The sequence below is a fragment of the Actinia tenebrosa genome, unplaced genomic scaffold (assembly GCF_029948245.1).
Source record: "Actinia tenebrosa isolate PJP-AT-01 unplaced genomic scaffold, QUT_ActTen_1.0 PGA_scaffold12__29_contigs__length_12842862, whole genome shotgun sequence".
In the NCBI taxonomy this organism is placed as follows: domain Eukaryota; kingdom Metazoa; phylum Cnidaria; class Anthozoa; order Actiniaria; family Actiniidae; genus Actinia; species Actinia tenebrosa.
The window spans coordinates 1,155,774-1,176,710 of record NW_028292572.1 but is presented as its reverse complement, the minus strand read 5'-3'; the positions used below and the strand labels follow the sequence as shown (position 1 = coordinate 1,176,710).

General features: G+C 40.7%; 2 protein-coding genes across 2 annotated transcripts; both read right to left on the bottom strand.

The window, feature by feature from the left end:
* Nucleotides 1-113: 113 nt before the first annotated feature.
* LOC116291283 (leucine-rich repeat serine/threonine-protein kinase 2) lies at nucleotides 114-20,303 on the bottom strand. Its single transcript, XM_031698439.2, has 16 exons — nucleotides 19,125-20,303; nucleotides 17,557-17,895; nucleotides 16,254-16,531; nucleotides 15,542-15,720; nucleotides 15,145-15,323; nucleotides 14,484-14,625; nucleotides 11,324-14,204; nucleotides 10,551-10,908; nucleotides 9,936-10,155; nucleotides 9,318-9,561; nucleotides 8,139-8,343; nucleotides 6,303-6,631; nucleotides 5,411-5,629; nucleotides 4,273-4,722; nucleotides 3,342-3,545; nucleotides 114-3,001 (listed from the first exon to the last, which is right to left on the bottom strand). The coding sequence occupies exons 1-16, from the start codon at nucleotides 19,819-19,821 to the stop codon at nucleotides 2,027-2,029; spliced, it is 7,899 nt and encodes a 2,632-aa protein (XP_031554299.2). The 5' UTR covers nucleotides 19,822-20,303; the 3' UTR covers nucleotides 114-2,026.
* Nucleotides 6,963-7,822, bottom strand: LOC148911913 (uncharacterized). Its single transcript, XM_089028521.1, has one exon. It carries the CDS (start codon nucleotides 7,741-7,743, stop codon nucleotides 7,156-7,158), a length of 588 nt encoding a protein of 195 aa, XP_088884647.1. The 5' UTR covers nucleotides 7,744-7,822; the 3' UTR covers nucleotides 6,963-7,155.
* Nucleotides 20,304-20,937: the final 634 nt, after the last annotated feature.

Below are 20,937 nucleotides of genomic sequence, written 5' to 3'. Positions count from 1 at the left end.
TGTCCCCAATCCAACACACTTACTATCATCAGTCCGGGCACCACTTTCAAAGCAGGCTAAATATTTGGCTGATATCTCAATACAATTATCCTGATAATCAAATAATCAATACATATGTTTAATATATCTTTATTCTTACTTGCATGTTTTAATTAAGTTCAGATGATAACCACACAGATTTTCTAAAGTTATTCAAATAATATACATAAGCTATTGATATGTTCAGTCAAGCGAAGTCTCCTCAAACTTCTTTAACGTATTTATAATACACTGTACAATGAGACAATATTGTAAAACTATATCGGATTCTTAGGCCCCGTCCACACGTATCACACGTAAATTTTTTTTGCGGATACGGGTTGCGTCCACACGTGTCCGGAAATTTTTGTGTCCGTATCCTCAAATTTTACGAAAACGGATAGGTGTGGACGGTGAAAACGATTCGAATACGCTGCGTGTGGACGCAAACATTTTCGTATCCGCAAAAACTAATTTGCAGATACGAAAATTTCCGGATACGTGTGGACGGGGCCTTAAACTTGAGAACTAATCTTAAGGACCTGTGGTCCATAGTCATTGCATGGAATGAATCTATCCAATCAAAATGCTAGAATTTATGAGCCATTCTTTTACGTCTATTAAATCTTGTCTAAATACTTTGCGATATCATTTACATATAATTTTTAGATAATTCAATAATTAATTTCTTATTTTTTATAGATACTCTACCCTAAATTTCTAAAACATTTTATATATTATATTCCTATCTTTTTTTAACATACCTCTAAATTTTCTCTCAATGCTAGTGCCGTTTTTATACATGCATAATTCGATAAATGCGGATACGGACATAACTATCTTACCGTAGCCTTGCTAACGTGTTGTGATTGGATGAATTACTGGAGACAAACAGGAAGCCATTTCAATGTTACATCATGTCGTACCGTGCGGTACGCGTTGTAATTTGAAGTCAGTTCGTGTGTCTCCCGCATAAAAAAAAAAAAAAAAAACGCTAGTAATTTGAATCCTGCGAATCATCTAATTTAAACTGGGAGACTTGCAGTAGCCTATGAATAAACACCCAAATTTTGTTTCATGATGGAATGCATAAAAATGTACAGTTCTCTAGTATGTATACACTTATTTCGATAAAGTTAGTCACCTGAAAAACTATAAAGCTGAGGCCAACCAGGATTATGGGTAGATTCATTTTACACGTTCAACCGCTTGATAACTGTTCATGGACTTGCGAATTTTTTACCGGTTACAGTCTCACCTCTTCTGAGCATCATCGAGCTGCAGTTTGCATTAAAAAAGCTTTGTATATACATGCTTTTTGATATGAAAAGCTTCCCATGATGCTCATTGTTCTCAGCTTTCTAGGTTTTTGGTGACTAACTTTATTGAAATAAGTGTATACCTCTGGTCTTTTTTCAAGAGACATGTTCATAATGAACTAGTGCCCCTTACGTCGTCTTATAGAACCATATTGTTAAATGAATCGAACGTTACGGAATTTGTAAAAATGAAAATTAAGGAATAAACTGAACGTGGGTTTAAGTATGAGCAAATCAAGTATGGAGCTGGTTCTGAATCTTTAGGGAATATACCGTTTTCATAATTGCTGACAAGCGCACGAAAAAACGAGATCACAGTCATTAGTTCACGATAAAAGATATAAAAGCACATGAAACCCGTTTATAGAAGAAAAACATAGAAATTGGCCCTTTTGTTTTGACCTGAATTCGCGCTATCCACCTTTATTTTGAATGAGCTGCCTCGTAAGATGACTGGCTGGCCTAATTTTCGTGCGGTCCTCAGCCATTATGAGAAGGTGTATGTAATTTATTCTTAAATGGCTTTCTCTTTGAGCCAACCAAAACTCGAGAAAATGCGCACCATCCAATCACATCGTTCGGATTGTAAAGCCATTTAAGAGTTATGAAAACTTATATTGACCATTAGTATAAAATGTTCTGTTCTATAGATAAAAGAATTAAAATTTTGAAACTAATCATGGCGTCACTTAGCGTCTTGTTTCCTGATTTCTCTTCTGATGATCTCTAACCAACCGCTTCACCTGCTCACCCAGATCAGCCTCCCAGACTAAAACATGACCAAACTCTCCTTTGGCCTTTTTCTGATTACATCCTGGCCTTTCTACAAAGCCCATTCCTCCAGTCACGATTAAAGAAATAGCTCTTCCAGACGTATTTCCACGTGCGGTAGCCATACAGCGCACACTAGCTGTATATCTGTGCAGGATGCAAAGCGTCTCACACGTAGTTGGCGAGAGTAGTATAATATGACCCGTTCCAAGGCCTACCCATAATGCATTCTGGCCGTGTAACATCATGCATACCACGCGGATGTCACGTGGATGACCCTCGAATCCACTATCGGTCATGATTCGTTGACAGTTGATGCTTCCTCGCAGGATGGGTTGTGAGGCATCCCAGTAGTCAATGATGGGTGAGTCTTTGGTAGATGTCCATATGTGGGACCCTACAGCGATGTTACGGACTAATCCTCTACGGCGATCTTCAATTGACCAGCGCCGCTTGAACTCTATGTTGTCGTAAATCTTCAGTACGACAATGTCATTACCACACCCACAGAAAACAGACTTCTGAGCTATAGTAAGACAAGCAATGGAATGGTCTGCGCATTTCTCCGTGCACTGACCACCTTCTTCAGTCTTTTTGCACAACTGAATTACTTGTCTCATCGCTTTCGGGTTCAAAAGATCATTGGTTTTATAGATGACTAGCTTACCATCCGCTAGACCAGCGATGACTATGTCTAGGTGACATCTACTGTTGGAGTAATGCCGTAGTGCGACAACAGAGTCCGGTAAGGGTTGAAGAGTGTTGACGCACTCATGGGTCCATGCGTCGAATACCCAGATGTTACCCGACTGAGTACCCACTAACACGTGGTCACTCCTCACAGCTGTCATACACTTGACTCTCGTGTCTTTGATAACTGTTCCCTGGCATCCCTGGAACAATTACAACAGTTCTTAAGATGAGTACTTGACGGGATGCGCTGGGGTGGTGAAAGGGGTGGTAAAAGGGGTGACTAGTCCTCCTCTCCCCCCTTTTGCTCAAATTTCTCAGTATATCCTTAGTAACAGTCACCCCCCTTTTCCTCGAATTCCTGGTAAAACCTTTGTAATAGTCACCCCCTTCTAAAATTCTTGGATCCGCCCTTGTGCGGGTTTGGTGGTTGTACGTGGCTCTTTTTAGACATTAGAATTCGCAAGTAAACAATTTATATCGAATGTAAACTGTCAAAGAGTAACGCTGTCAAAGAATGTTTTATTTTTCAGTTGAATATACCTCGTTTTGACTGTCAGTTAAGTTGACCCACGATACGATTCCGCTGTTGTTGTAGCTTGATCCACTGCCAATCCACACTTCAATCTTGTCTTGATTATCCTCTTCGTAGTTTCTAACGGTCATGCATTCGACTGTCTGTTCCTTGAAGACGGGAATGTCTCGCTTGAGACAGAGTAGCTCTGCTTTGGAAAGACGCTCGAAGACCTGTCAGCATTAACAAAAGAATGAATGGATGATGGGAGTTCGACGAATGGATGATAGGAAATCGATGAATGGATGATAGGAGATCGATGAATGGATGATAGGAGATCGATGAATGGATGATAGGAGATCGATGAATGGATGATAGGAGATCGATGAACGGATGATAGGAGATCGATGAATGGATGATAGAAGATCGATGAATGGATGATAGGAGATCGATGAATGGATGATAGGAGATCGATGAATGGATGATAGGAGATCGATGAATGGATGATAGGAGATCGATGAATGGATGATAGGAGATCGATGAATGGATGATAGGAGATCGATGAATGGATGATAGGAGATCGATGAATGGATGAAAAAGTGATTGCTTGGTTGGGAAAACAGAGGGAGGGATAGAAATGGGATGGACAGATTAAATGGATGGATTGTGCTGAGATGCGATAGGACGACGAATGGATCAATGGCTAGATGAATGAATGGGAGCGGCAATGGATGAAAGCAAGAATAGAAGTGAAAACAAAGTGATCTGAAAGGATGGATAAATACGAGAGTAATATTATATATAAATATATACATTATACACGGACAAGAATATGAGCATGAATGGGTCATGCAGGTATAAACTGATACTTAGATGAAATAAAATGAATGAGACAAAGGGATGAATGAATAAATAGATTGATGATCGAAGGACCAAACTGTTCAGTCAAAGTGTTCTTACCTGGTCAGCGGTAGGTCTCATATCAGATCTCGGCTCAAGTAAATGTTGAATCAAGTTATCCACATCAGGCCAAGGAGAGCAACCATAGTCTGTAATAGGGTCCACCATTCGTCCTTGCAAAACAGCAGCGTCGAGTTCGTTACGAAACCGAAGATCCTCAAAAGGTCTTTTACCACCCGTAACCAGTTCATACAGAAACATGCCGAACGAGTACATATCCGCTTTCTTATTATAACCAACGTCTCCCCTAGCAACCTCAGGAGCGCGGTAACCTGGGGTGCCTTCTGATGACTTCAAGCCGTATAACGTAGCGTAGCGCGCTATACCAAAGTCTGATATTTTTGCGTTGATAACGATGGATAGGGATAGAGAGAAGATGAGCACGTTGTGTGGTTTGAGATCACGGTATACTATCTTATGATGGTGAAGATATGCCAAGCCCTCTGCGATCTAAAAAGGGAAGGAAAATGAGACTTAAATGAGTAACTGGAGAAGTCAAATCTCCTTGAGCTAAATGCCTGTCTTGTTTTCATACGACATAGAGAGTGGTAAATAAATGCTTCCCCAAACTCTTTATTGGTTCACGCTACGGTGAGGAAGCACGTGTGACGTAGCAATGAGAGCGCTCGCGTCTCACCAATGCGACCCAGTTTCAATTCCCGGGGGGGGGGGGGGGGCACTCCCCTATATTCGCCATACGGGTACGTGCCGCAAAACAGGGTATGCTTTTCAGCGATTTTACTCTGGAACAGGGTATATAAAATCGCTCTCGCTCTGGGACAGGGTATATGAAACCACGCTCTCTCCTCTCTGGAACAAGGTATCTATTTTCACAATACAGGAACTGGGTATGGTTTTCTTCAGCGATCTGGCTCTGGAACAGGGTATGAATTTCAGCGATTTTACTCTGGAACAGGGTCAGGGTTCAGAGGGCTCAGCGGCACATCCCTACACTAAACGGGCAAGAGTACTCCCCTCCCCCCCCCCCCCCCCCACCGGTTCAATTCCCGAACACGGTGTCAAATGTGATTACGTTTGTAGTTGATCTCCCGTGATTCGAGGGTTTTTCTCTCCGATTCTTCTCGATTCTAAACTGCAATGCGATCATGGAACGAGGGCCACAAGTCCAATAACTAACCTGCAAGGCAATACGGTGTTGTAGACTTCGACTCAGTACTTCTCCTTTACTGAGCAGCGAACTCAACGATCCCAGAGGAGCTATCTCGAGCACGATGGCTCTTGGTCGAACAGACACACCCAGCATGGATATTATACTAGGGTGGTGTAGATGAGCAAGGAAGGTCACCTCTTGACGGAAAGACCGATGAGGATTTACATCACCCTCTGTATGAAATACCTGCAAATAAAACACCGTCAAAGTTTCGTAAAAAAAAATATGCGCATTGTGATTGAAACTTCACTGAGGCACATGTCGAACGTCGAACTTCACATGAGCCGAACCTAATGACTTCAAAGAAAACCGCCTCGTATTCATTGTTTCTATTAGGTTCGGCTCATGTGAAGTTCGACGCTTGATCAGCTGAGCCTAAGAGCAGATTTCACGAGAAAAGCTTATGGTTTAAACTTGCCGTGACCGTGACGGTTAGATTGCTTGTATTCTGATTGATTCATAAAAGGAATATTGTGCGCTGTGATTGGTTCAATTGAAGTCACTAATTCTGCGCTTCTGGGACCGTGCCGTGTCACTTTCCCTTGTACTACTTTCCTCATTCTCCTCACCCGGCACAAAATGAAGGTATGAAGGTGAGAAGCGCACGTACAAACGCGCCGTGCCGTGACCGTGAATGTGCCGTGTTTGAATATTCTGATTGGATGAAAGGGTAACAGCAACCGCGCAATGCCGTGATTGGTCCAACAGATGACGTTTTCCGCGCTGTGCCATGCAGGAAACCATACCGTAAGCGTTTCTTAGTCATATGAAATACAATAATTCTGAGTGTAACATTAATAGAGACCCCACTCACTAAGAGCGAGACTATTTTAACAAGTTGTTGCAACCCTCTAATTACCTTAACAGCTACCATCTTGCCCATATATTTAGCTTTATACACCGTCCCATAACCACCATCACCAAGAACACAATCTTTCTTTTGTTCCAAAACCAATTTATTCTCATCGACGACCAGTTCTTTGTGCTTCAGGTCAGACAGTGCTACATCAGGGGCGACTCTCTCGATTGGCAACAGTTCAGATGTCTTTGGGCAAGCAATATCTTCGAACCTTAAAGCCTGTTCGACACATTCATCGATGGTGAAGGCATGAGAGTTTTCTTTGTCGCACTTGATGCAAGGACATAAACGATTAACCAATGGTAAACACTGGATGGGGTCTACACAACCTGAATATAAAAATACGAATATGTTACTTATGTCACCCGGGTTTACGGTCGAATCTTATGTCGTTCAATGTCTCTCACGTCACCCAATTGCCACTAGCTCTGTCGTTAAGGATAAGCTAATTTTCGCAAAACATTTCAAATGACGCTTAATGTTGCACATGACGAACAGGGTGTCATTGAAACCTCGAGTACGTGAAGGGAAATTAAGGGCAAACTGGCGAAGCGAGGTTACAATCTCTTTATTTTTCGAGTTAGCGCATTATGAATGTACATATTAATATTATCATTATTATTATCATTATTATTGACACTTTATTGAGTTTGAATTTACATGGTAAACAGCGTAGCGAGATAGCGAAATATTATCAGCAGTAAACACGTTTGAATGCTAATTAGGTAAGCTAGATAGGGCGTAATTTCGTAACCTACCAGCATGACAGGATTAATAATATATACAATCACTTAAAACCAATTATTAATGTTCTTAAGATGCAGTTTAAATACTTGGAATGTTTGAAATGTCCTTAAGATGTGATTAATTTAAATGTTCTTGCAATGTTTACTGTGCAGCTTAATACCGCTTTCTGCATTCTAAGTAATACATCTTTGTATCTTGCTCCAAAGATATTCTTCATCTCAGGCTCCATCTCTTTAGACCAACCTCCAAGAGCGTCCAAAATGAGGTTCACTTGCAAGATCATGTATCCTGGGTGTTGTTTTGTGAGCTCAAGTCTAAGTGCTCCATACTTCTTCGTCTTCTCTTTGTCTTTCTTTTCTCGGTTGTTAACCCACGGACAGCTCATTTCCACCATGAGTACTTTCTTGTTATTGTGGTCGATGAAACGCGCGTCCACACGGTTAGATCGTACATACATGTGGTCAGCATATACAGGTACATCCCAGTATGCTTCAGCGTCAGTTGATTTGTAGAGTGGTTTGGGTTTGACATCAGAAAACCATGGGGGTGTACTATCAGCCAGTTTGAGATCTCTTAGCATCTCAAAGAAAAACACTTTCAAAGCAGCGTTGTGTCTATCCAGGTACTTGGACTGTGCAAGAGACGGACATCCAGCTAGTACATGTGCCAGACATTCGGAACCCTCGCCGCACATTCTGCATGTGACATTATTCTTGTCTGTTGTTCCCGTCTTGTAGGCGGAGTAGACTCTAATATTATTATTATCATCATCATTATCATTGACACTTTATTGAGTTTGAATTTACATGGTAAACAGCGCAGCGAAATAGCGAAATATTATTATTATTATTATTATTATTTTCATTATTATTAATAGGAAATAGTATCCCATTCATACTCTCTTGTAGAATATTATCCATACCGAGGTTGAGAAAAAAACTAGGTCGAGTTAGCATAGCAGTGCTTTATAGGACTGTCTTGGGTGACGAAATGGACGCCATCTTGAAAATATATCCCCTCAAACAGTCCCACAATTCACTGCGATGCCAACTCGACTCGGTGTTTTTCTCAACCTCACAAAAGACTTACAGAGATCTGGAAACCACTCTTCGATGAGAGTATCCACGTGATCAACCAAGGTACTCAGTAGGCACACTCCATTGTCGTTTGATGGTACTACAATAGCCAGCACGTTGTGTCCAAATTGAGTAGTAGGATCTTGAAATACGGAGAAAAATGAATGCGTCGTCCAACTGACTTGAATACCATCACACCAGTAGTCTATACTTGGAGACTGCAACAATAATAATATTATCTGATTGGTTGATTCCCGTGGTATATAGGATGCCATACCACGGTAATTGCTGCGCATCTACCGCGGGATTTTAAAAGCAAAACTTCCAAATGCACATAAGTCATCGACTTGGCAACAATCTAAGTCTAACAACGTTAACAATAAACATTTTAATGAAGACAAAGTTGGATCAAGAAGAAATGACAAAAGACAACAACATGGCGGCCATGTTGTTGGTATCAACAAGGGAAGCTAATGAAAAATATTTTGTTAAATATCACCAACATGGCGGCAACGACATAACGTGCAAATAATCTATAGAGCCCATTTCCTAATTCACTTGTTACTTCTCCCTAGATTTCTGAAAACATGTTAGATTGTAAAATCGTGTAAAATTGTTTTCACTGTTCAGTTTGACCGCAAGATTAACGTCACATACAAGGGGGTCTACAATAGAGGGCTATTATCTTCCAACACCATCCCCACCCCCCTCAGGTTTCATTTTGTCTCACCTCGTAACATGTTTCTGTCCCCACCCCCTCAGGTTTCATTTTCACTAGCCTCGTGACGGTTTCCCCGTGACATGTCTCTGTCCCCACCCCCTCAGGTTTCATTTTGTCTCACCTCGTAACATGTCTCTGTCCCCACCCTCTCAGGTTTCATTTTGTCTAGCGTCGTGACGATTTCCCCGTGACATGTCTCTGTCCCCACCCCCTCAGGTTTCATTTTGTCTCACCTCGTAACATGTCTCTGTCCCCACCCCCTCAGGTTTCATTTTGCCTAGCCTCGTGACGATTTCCCCGTGACATGTCTCTGTCCCCACCCCCTCAGGTTTCATTTTGCCTAGCCTCGTGACGATTTCCCCGTGACATGTCTTTGTCCCCACCCCCTCAGGTTTCATTTTGCCTAGCCTCGTGACGATTTCCCCGTGACATGTCTCTGTCCCCACCCCCTCAGGTTTCATTTTGTCTCACCTCGTAACTTGTCTCTGCTTTCCCCTCTTTTGGTGTTATCTCTGGAAAAAACAGCAGCAGTCTAGTGATAAGCCTGGACCAGAAGCCTAACGGTACGAACGCCAATTGGTAGAGCCGTCTGTAATACGTGTCTATTTGAGTCAGGTCTGGTAGATCAACTGACGCAGGCTTGGGCTGTAGTCTGGATGGCATCAAGAATTCTGAGTCGCTTATTGGGAGTAACACTCCAAAGCGTTCCAGAAGCCTATTAATAGAAATGTGAGAGATTAGTTTCTAAGTATAGTATTTTTCTTTGGTCCTTCAATCACCACACCCCTCCCCTTGGGATATATTAGGCTAGCTGAGAAGCAAGGGCGACGTAGAGGTGAGAGCGCTCGCTTCTCACCAATGCAACCCGGGTTCAAGTCCAGCGGGCTCAGTGTCGTACGTAAGTAGAGCTTATTGTTAGTGTTCTCCTGTGCTTCGAGGGTTTGTTTTGAGGGTTGCAGTAGTATTCTTATTCATGTGTCTTCATGCGCAACCGTTAAACAAAGAAATGATACTCAAGGGAATGACACGTGGTCTGAAATGAGCAAAACATCACGTTCAAGACAAAGAACTCTTTTGCCATCTCCATACCTTAAAAACTGTGGCAGTATATCGAAAATCAGTTTAACGGTGGATTTTTCATCCTTTATCCAATTGATTAGCTCATTTATTCTTATTATTCCATTAGTTTTCTGGCCATTCGGACTGCGCACCAAGACGACACTGGAAATCACGTGGCACAGCCACTCGGGTTGCACGAAGAATAAATCGTTCAAATGAGCCACAGGGTCGTCGTAATGTACAATTATTCCTGGTGAAGGAAACAAAAGAACGGAGTACTATTTAACAAACTTTGAAGCACCTCTATAGCATCGAGAAAGGAAAACAACAGAAGACCAACATTTGGGACTAGAGTTCGCGCCAAGATACCAGTTAAATACCATCACAAATGGTAAGCTATTATCGCATATAAGCCCGCGTCTAATGGGAGGGGTATTTTGCTTTGTTGATTACAGACACAATGGTGGGTGAGTGGAAAGGGTAACTACTTCGTATTTTTGTTTACGTTTGTGTATGTATGGGGGGAGGGGAAACGGTGAAGCTAAAGCCCAAAGCGGATTTCTTTTACAAAGAGTTGCGTTTTCAATTTATCTAGAAGTGTCCAAAACACAGCACCTTACAACCTTACATGATTCCACGACTTACCAGCTTCGTGCAGGAATTTCACAGCCTGGCCCAGCTCTCCTTCGTTGATAACCTCCTCACTCTCCATCTTCCAAAGCTTCTTGATGTCGTTCAATCTCAGCACTGGAATTCTGTTGCCCAATCCCTCCACCTCCTTTAAGATTAATCTCTGAAGACGAACAAATTTCTGTGGCACACAGGATCCAAGTATCGAGTGTCCTTTGCACTTACACTTGTTAACCAATTCAACGATCTTATTCCTGAGGGTTTGAATGCCTGGAGTTTCTTGTGTGCAGTTGAGGACGACGTGAGCTTTGATCTCTGGTAAACCAGGGCTCATGAATAGCGAACGAGCACGCTCTTTCATCTGGTCAAGAACCTGATGAATAAAAAAGTACTCTATATTATTTCTGGAAATACTTTTTTTTTGGATCCAGGTGTCATAGATAAAGTTGAATAAAATGTTTCTCTGGATAGAAATAATATAAAAACCATTTTTCCCGACGTTTTGATCAAACCTTTGACCCTCTTTAGGGGAAATTATGTTGTTGACAATACTGGTATCACTAAGGTTCTGTTTGTGAAGCTGAGTAAGAAATACTACAGATACCCGTGGCTAAAGATTGGAGAGCTACTTGGAACGTCAGTGGACTAAGCGAAGAGACTGACGCAGTCCAAAACTCATTTCAACAGGGTGATCCGTCGATGGTTCACCCTGCTCTTAGTTGACAAAGTCCACATTAGAGAAACATACGGCACGGCACGGCACGGCACGGTACGGTACGGTAACTTACCTGTTCGTAGCGCTCCTTGGGTATTTTATCCAGGTGAGTCCCTACCAACATCACTGGTACATCTGGCGCACAAGCATGAATATTCTGGAGCCAAGGGCGTAGTTCTTCTAACTCCTGGCCACCTTTCACTACATCATAGACAACCAAGTAGAGAGTACGTGACGACATCAGTCCCTGATACACATTGTAGAGCTCTTCCTTGCCTTTAAAATCCCACGTGCTAATAGTATAGATCACAGATTTGTGTTGACAGTGTCGACACGTTGCCTTAGTGTCACGCACTACCCAGTCACGTATAACTAACTCATTCTGTGACGGAGGCGCCTTGGACTTCAGAAGCTGGTTGAGGAGAGTTGTCTTACCACGTCCTGCAAGACCAACCGTCACAAGCTTCATGCGGTAATAAGGAACGGAATTCATCAGCTTGGAGTGTAGAAACGCTATAATATTCTTGGTATTGCCCAGCAAAGATTCTTCAAGGTCGAGCTTGACACCCGTCAGCTGCAGGTCCCATAGATTGGACAGTCGACCCATTTCGTCTGGTAGGCTGCTTATCCCTGGGTTATGACTCAGGTCTAGTGACATCAGGGACGCCAGCTGACCAATCTCTTTCGGGATATTCCTGAGAGCGTTATGACTGACAATCAACCTCTCAAGGTTCTTCCAGTTAGTGACGTCGGAATCGAGTTGAATTCTTTTGATATTGTTATGGTCCAATACAAGTTCTTTGAGCTGTTTGGTCATCCACTTGGTTGGAGGTGGAAGGTGGGTCAACTTGTTGTGTGATAAATCCAACGCTTTTAAGTTAGGAAGCATCAAAATAAAACGTGGTATGAAGAAAGGTTCCTTCTGAGCAAGGTTATTGTGTGCAAGTCGAAGTGTCCTCAGATTGGTACAAGAATTGGTGGAGATTTCAGGAAGCGTTGAGAGCTCGTTCCAAGAAGCATTGAGATTCTCCAAGTTCTTGCACTCCACCAGGAAAGAATCTGGTATTTGATCGATCTTATTACGAGACAAATCTAATATCTTCAATCCACGCATCTTCAGACTTGTTGAAGGTAACTTTTCAATTTCATTACCAGATAAAGATAGTTTGGTGATTCCGGGAAAGGACTCCGCAAGCCACTCTGGAAACTCTTTCAACGAGTTATTCGCTATTGATAAATATCCAAGTAAGACCGAACTACATGGCGAACTGGGAGGGGTTAACTGTAACTTATTGTGCGATAAATCGAGGCTTTTAAGTCGTTTGCAGAGCTGAAGACAAAACGGAAACTCCTCAAACTCGTTGCGACTCAAGTTAATCTGCTCCAGCAGAGGCATGGCTTGGCATAAAGCACTAGGAAGAGATGATAACTCGTTATTACTTAGTTCTAACCTCTGGACCTTTGCCAGTCGTATGAAGAAGTAATCCCCAGCTTGTTCCAAGCGACTCAAGTCTCTTATTCTGTTGCCAGAGACATCAATGACACGAACTGACGCACCATTTACGCTTGGGAAGTCAGTATATACGGTACCTCTGCGGTTCTGCATTCTAGAAGAGGTCTTCCTCTCTCGATGTGCGTTTTCTTCTTGCTCATCGTACGCGCTAGAGTCTGTACTCTTGGTCCCACTCCGTCGCCTTGGCGTGCCATCATACATGAATGCAATGCCTGGTAGTTCGAAGGATGGGGTCGTCGTGACCAAGTCATTCTTGTCAACATCCGAGACCGTTCTCCTAAGCGATCCTGGCCTTAATCTTGACAAGTCTTCATCGACACACGCAGGTTTACTCGCTGTTTTCAAAACAGAGTTCATGTTTGACATGCTTTTAGATCTTCTACCTTGAGAAATCATCGAAAACTCGGGACTTTGCCGCGAGGGAGGGCTGTTTTTCCTGCTAATCTTTGTTTCAATGGATCGAAATGTTCTTCTACGAGGAAGTAGGATAGGATCACCCACATTCAAAGCCACCACAACGCGTGGGTCGTAGGAGCTGTACGGGAGTGAAGCACCGGAAACACTACGAACTCGCAAAGGGGCTTCCTCGGTAAGGATTTTCGACTCGGAAGGACCCTCATCACTGCTCGACCAGAACGTTTGTTCTTCGTCGTCGTCGCTGTCATCTGACGCATGAGCGACGACAGTACTTATGATATAATTGCGATCCAAAATATTATTAATGACCGCTACATCCAGCAACTTTTCCAAGACCTTGAAGCGCTGAATAAACGCATTCTCCGCACTTCGTAGGTAGTTGCACCATCGCTGCGTCTCGACGGCCAACCCGAAGGCGCTACCCGAAAGAGCAGGTAACAGCCAATCAGGATACAAGCTACCAAGGTTCAAGCCATTCCAGGATATCACCCCTGCTTCTCTATCGTGCCCTATTTTCTGCAGCAAAATACCAATAATGTTGTGGTGCTCCATCTCTAAGCAGAGGTTAAGTGCTGTGTGGACGTCACTTATTCCTTGAGTCAACAGGTAGCGGACCATTTCTTCTTTGTTATTTTTACACGCCGCGCAAAGCGGAGTGTTTGTGCCTTCACCAGCATTGACATCGGCTCCTACTTGGAGCAAACAGTGAGCGCCTTTGATCAGCCCACCCGCGCAGGCTGACAGCAACATTAGTGAACTATAATTACGCTGACATCCCAGTAACCAAAGGACGTCACTCGCGAGTTCAATCACCTTCCTGTCATCACTGAATTGATCGAGAATAGCAAAAAGCCTCTCATGGACGCACTGGTTCACGAGGGTTACACTGTTGCTGGCGTCGACTTGCGCGATGAGTCTGAGAGCCACGCAAGATTCTTTTTGGACGCACTCGTCGTCGGCGAAACGTTGCATTGCTTTGATGATCGACGACACTGAAGCAACACATTCCTCTCCTTTGATATAACTACAAAAAAAAAACTGAAATCAGTATGAAATTGCTCAGTTATTTTAAACTCAGGTCTGTTCTGATCAATCTTAATAGTAGTTTTTTAAAGTGCAAAGACTGCCCTCCATGCTCCACTATCCATAAAAACTAGCAGTGCATTGTGGGATCGTTAGGGGACAAAACTGACGCCATTTTGAAAATAAATCAGTCCCACAATGCACTGCAATGCCAACTCGACCCAGGTTTTTGCTCAATCTCGGTATGCCTTATAAAACAATAGTATTGTATCATTTTTACCCTGATAACACTTGGATTAGAATGCATCCTTTCTGTTGAATCGTTATAACATGTGAATGAGTGTCCATTGCATTCAAGAATGTCCGCACAACCCCAGCCTCAACCATGAAGTCAGCAAGGTCCTCACAAGCTGTAAAAACACCTGTTGGCATTGAAGTTTAGATTTCAATTAAAAGCAAATCTTTTGTATTGTATAAAACCCTGAAAGGACAACCTCAGGGCTGATCAAAGTCAGGGCATGGTTAACTCACAGATCGAACCCTGAAACAACCTCTGGGCTGATCTAGGTCAGGGCATGGCCAACTCACAGATAAAACCCTAAAACAACTTCTGGGCTGATCTAGGTCAGGGCATGGCCAAATCACGGATAAAACCCTAAAACAACTTCTGGGCTGATCTAGGTCAGGGTATGGCAAAATCACAGATAAAACCCTAAAACAACCTCTGGGCTGATCTAACTGACATATCGATCGTAATGCTCAGGAAATCAGAAATCAAACCTGAGACCCAAGAAGTGAGAAATAAGATTAGTGCACTATTCCTATACCTCACTTGGTTAAGTTTTATTACTTTAGGTCAAGAATTGTTACACAACATAAGATTAAAAAATGCACTTTCACGATTCATCCCAAAAAGGATGGGAACTAGAAAAAGGACTTACCAATGGCTTCCAATGAAATCTCTATTATTTCTGGGTTGTCAGCAAATTTCCTCATGGCCTCTAGTACCGATAAATACAAGCGTTCTACTACACACTGGACACGTAAGAACTCGATGTCTGTCAGCAATAAAGCCATAATTGCTATCGCCTCTTGCTGTACACCAGCATTTTCTTTAAAGCTGAAAGAAAAAGATGATGAAATCTGAGACCGAGTAGCACACAGTAAATTGTAATACATTCCCAGCCGAACAATGTAGTTTCCTTTTTGATTGGAATATGAAGCATGAACTTTGAGTTGTGATTGTGTTGTGATGAAATGTGATTTTTCATGTTTTAGTCAGAAAACATAAAAGCACAAAAATTCATTTATTGAAATAGCTTTGTCAGTTTTACTTACTTAGCAAGACATTTAGTTATAACATCCCATGCACCACACTCCATAATGGTTTCCATATTCTTCACTTCGGACATACATAACATTCTTAAAGACCGGCAACCATACTGTTGAACACCGGCAACAGGGTGTTGTTGCATTGCTTGTATTATGTACATATAGACCCCTTTGTCAAACAAGGACTGTTTGAAAAAAAATTCAAATCATAATAATTAAAAATAAATAAATGGATTTACAGTGGCTTTCCACAGAAAAAAAATAATTGGCCCTTCATCAACTGAAATCCCACTGAAAATATTTGTATTAGTTGATTTTTACGAAGGAACACTGGAGAATCTTGAGAAAAACCCTTGATATCTACTCACATACCACACCAAACCCAGTGGGGATCAAACCCAGGTCATATTGGTAAGAGATGAGCACTCGCCCCACAAGGCCACTCTTGCTTCCCTTCCGAAATGATTAATAGAACATCTAAGTTGTGACATATTTTAGGTACAAAGAATGCTCTTAATTTTTAAAAAAAAAATCCTGAATTGTGAACAAGCAAAATTTCCATCAAAATATTCTAAAACAAAAAATACAGCATTTTGATTTACAAATTGAAATAATTGCTTTGTGACTTAAGCCTGCCATTTTTTTGTATATCAAATGAAATATACTCCAGACTTCATTGCCTATGAATCAATTTTTTCAAAGATGAAACAATCATTACCTGTTGGATGGCAATGGAATTTTCTGCAATACACAATATAGCCTTGCAGGTAACCTGACATATCTCAGCATTGTCTATATATAGAGCAAGAGCAGCCATTATAGCATTGTGTAAAGGAACGCCACCATGATCATCGTCCACTAACATTAACATAGTTGGATGATGTTCTCCAAGTTTAGAAATAGCCTTGCATGCAATAATTAAGGTATCTGTATCATCACAATGAGTTGCCATGGTGACTAAAAGATGTTGTAGCCAGGAGTGGGTGACTTCTCTTTCTAAAGAAATAGCAAAGGAATAGCTGTTACAAGGTTGCTTGGACTACGCGGAGGCTGTTTTATGAATTAACAGCCAACTGTATATTCTGGTTTTCAAACTCAGAAAAACTTGATTTGAGTCACCTGCCACCGAACTAGGTCAGTTGGTTAGAGTGTCAATCCATTGTGCTGAAGGTCGTGGTTCAAGCCATGCAGCCGGACCAACACTTAGGGTCTTAAAATAACTGAGGAGAAGGTGCTACCTTTGTGAATTATATCTGCAAATGGATAGATGGGATGGCTGGGATGCCCACGTTAATGGCCATCCCATCCCTAATCAACTAGAGACGTTAAAAGAGAACCACGAGTTTATCAGTTGAATTACATGTACTGTACAGTGTAGTCCTCTGTTAAACAAAATTGATTGACTGATTGATTGATTGATGGATGGATGGATAAATTGATGATCGATTGATTTACTGCAACTACACCATATAATCTGTTATTTATTTTAGCTTTGGAAAGGAGAATAAATAGAGGATATTACATGGGCACGCGGAGATACGAATTTTATCTTCAAGTGTTGAAAAGATCTCTCATGAGTGAGCCTAGCGAATGAGTGAGAGATTTTCAACACGAGAAGATAAAATTCCTATCTCCAAGTGGCCATGTAATATTCTGTTTATTATATAATTATCAATGAAGTATGTTTTGGTTTTTTCAGGCAATTCTTTCCGTGTATTTTGGAATATCCATCGCAATGGTGTTATTTTCACGTGTGAAAATAACATGTTATTTTCACGTGTGAAGATATCAATTTTTCGAAATAGAGAAAAATAGATATTTCATTGGCCATGTAATATTCTGTTTATTATATAATTATCAATGAAGTATGTTTTGGTTTTTTTAGGCAATTCTTTCCGTGTATTTTGGAATAGCCATCGCAATGGTGTTAATTTCACATGTGAAGATATCAATTTTTTGAAATAGAGAAAAATAGATATTTCATTGGTAATTATATAATAAATAATACTATTGATACTTACTGTTTTCTGAGAGCTGGAGTAACTTCTTGCATATTAAGGTAAAAACTTTCAAACCATTCTTCTGTACAACATTACTTTTCATGTGATTTTCGAGTTGCATGATCTTCAAGAGTATGTTACTAATGTTTTTCTGTACCAAAATGTCTTGAAAATATTCAGTGTTGCCTGCTAATGATTTTAACAACTCTAGTCCCGCACACTGCACGCCATTTGCATTAATGTGATATTCCATTCCGTTCAGTACCACGGAAGCAATTTCACACTTTAACAATTGTTCACAAATGCATGACAATGTGCCTAGAACAGTGAATAGCTGGAAAATTTCCTCCACAACTTCACCTGAAATGTAAAGAATATATCATTAATATATTAAATACCTTAGAAAGCATTATTGAAAGGTATTTATCATTAATTTTTCTACCAAAGAGATTGTTATATCCATATAGTTTTTATCCATGCATCGATGAACATTTTAAAATATATTGGTATTACCCCCATGTTACCGCAACATTATGACATTGATCTAAGATACCTGTCGAAGAAGACAAAGTATTTTTTTCTTTTGCCTCAGTATAACAAAACATTCCTTGTTAAAGGCTCAAAGAAAATAATTTATGCATTTTACAGAAATAAACTTGCAATCTTTTGATTGAAAGACTAAACCTAAGGACTCGTAGTGTGGTATTTGAGTAATGTAACGCCATGCAGTAAAAATTGATGTGTTTCTTTCTCTCATGTAATTGCCCTATTTCACTATGACGTTACATCAAAACAATCTATTGTTTAAACACAAGGGATCATGGTCGTCGAAGGGGGTCAAATCAACGCAAATTCACTGAAAATTGTTCTAAAACCCATATCAATCCACGAAGGGAAGTAGAATATCCAGCAAACTCTCAGAGTATTTTTTAGTACATATTAACACATATTATATCTGAAAACCAGGCCATTTTAGATTAAACTGTTTTGCTAGGAGCAAATTTTGTTGAATTTTCTATTGGATTTGGCGATTCTATCCCCCACATAAACAAGCAGTGACGTCATAGTGAAATAGGGCAATTAGTGCATATGTAATCAGACTATGTGTTAGCACTTTTACTTTACAAGGTAGATCCATTTATTTTCCAATAACTTTGGATATAAAACTTGTAAATTTGTTGTGAATTAACAGAACACTACTACATTTAATATCGCTGGAAGAAATGAACCTTGTCAATAGCGTAATGGCATAAATGATGACATCATCATGTCTATTGAAATTAACACAGACTATGCAATACAAGTGGTCAAACTCTTGGGATTTGAGTATATCTTATGTATAAAGGTACACTGTAATTTGCTCATCATTTAAGTTATCCAACTATGAATAAGTGTTGACGCACAGGCTGATGGCAGATTATCTAGATTCTTCATCTGAATTACTGAGCCTTATAACACTGCATAAAAAAATGTTTATTCAACCAAATACCATGTTTAAGTGTTAATGCACTGCTTGACAGCAGCCTTATAACACCGAATAAACAATATACTTGAATCATTTACGTAGCTACAGTAAGAGGATGCAATACCTGACGCTATGTGCTCCTCAAGGATATCTAGCACCAATAAATGAAACTTCTGCTCCACAAAACTTTCTAGACAACTGTTGGAACTGTTGGTTACAACATGATACTGCATTAATTTTGTCAGGGCTTGTATTGCAGCCAACTGCAGCTCCTCGTCTTGTACAAAGTTGTTCATTGCCTGCATTATGACTTGAATAGTGCTCTCTACGCCCTTCCTTACACTTGCATCTTCTTCCACCAAAATATTAAGAATTCTGCAACCAATCTGCTGGATTACTGCTTCACTTTTGTAATTTTTCATTATTTTCATCACAAAGTCATGAATCTTTGAGCGGATGAATTCCTTTCTTATTTTTACACTCTCTTCCATCAATCGGTACAAAGCAAAGATCCCATAGTATTGTATATCACGATTCGTGAAGTGATTCTCCATTACTTCTTGTACAATTAGATAGGAATCTTCATCTTGCAACCGATGTATTTCTTCTGTAGAAACGTCACCCAAAGTGTGCGCTAGCTCGGTTATACAACAACTTATTTGGACCTCGTTGGAGTTGGCCTTGAGAGAATCGAGCACTTGGAACAACTTCTCTGCTTTATCTTGCATGGGACCCTGCATATCTAAAAACTTAAACGCTCTTTTCTTGTGGATAAGATTAAAATACCGACGAAAGCAGTAATCAGAATAGAGCAGATCCATGTTTAAGCCTGCTGATGTGTTGTCTTGAGTTCTGGCTAAACAGTAAACGCTTGGGCAAGTAATTCATGATAAATAAGCTTAGTCTAGATCTAGAAAACTCGAAGTCTACGTAAAGAATAATGAAACCAAGTCAAGCAAGACGACTTGTTTGAATCACGAGACTACACTCGGCTGCCTTTAGGATCAACTATAGCAATATATACAGAATATGAAATTTGACGCTTCTTCCTGCTTTGGTTCCATGTGTATCCGATGACAGTCATGAGATGTAATCAGTCAAATATTAAAACTAAAGTAAATTAATTCCACACATCATTCAAGTTCCATGTGACACGCTTCCTCTGGCATCACGATTACCTTCCAAACATATAATATTACCACGTCCTATCAATTTGAAAGGTTTTGCACATATTTTTGGGTATTTTGAAAGCCATTTATACGAGGAAATTCTTTCTTGTGCAGACAAAATGGCTGCTAAAATAAATTCCAGGCCTGCAAGCAGGAAGTTTGTGTAGTCAGCGGAAACTCGCTGTTGTGGTCAAATCAAGGGACTAATATTTTGCAGGGAGGGGAGGCACGGGCAATGGATATGAGAATTATCAGAAATACCGGAATAAGGAATGAAAAATATTAACCAGGGTGACTAAATAAAATCAATTATGGTTCATATGATGGGATACAGATATCTTTTTTCTTCGGGAAATCTGATCATACGTAATTTTTTGAATCCGAAACCAAAATCCCCATGTGTGTCACGAAATCAATATCACATGTGATCTCAACCGTCATTTCCCAGAACTTAATATACGCAAGTTCATGCTCCCGCATTCATAAGCGGTTTAACTATGGTATCAATAAATATATACCATCATCGCTCAGATAATTAACACTGTGATTGCCTTTTCGAGCTCAGAACTTGTGTTTTTACTGTGACAATTCAAACCAATCAAATTTTGAAATTCTGGCAAAAAGAAAAAATATAATTGATTAGACCATGAATTTTTGTGCGTGCTGGACTCCAAGTGCATGCAGAGCTGTTTCTGTTTCGTAGTTCCATCCATCATTCTAAACGGCCTTTATAGCGTTATGCTCTTTTACGATGCGCTGGTGGCTTTG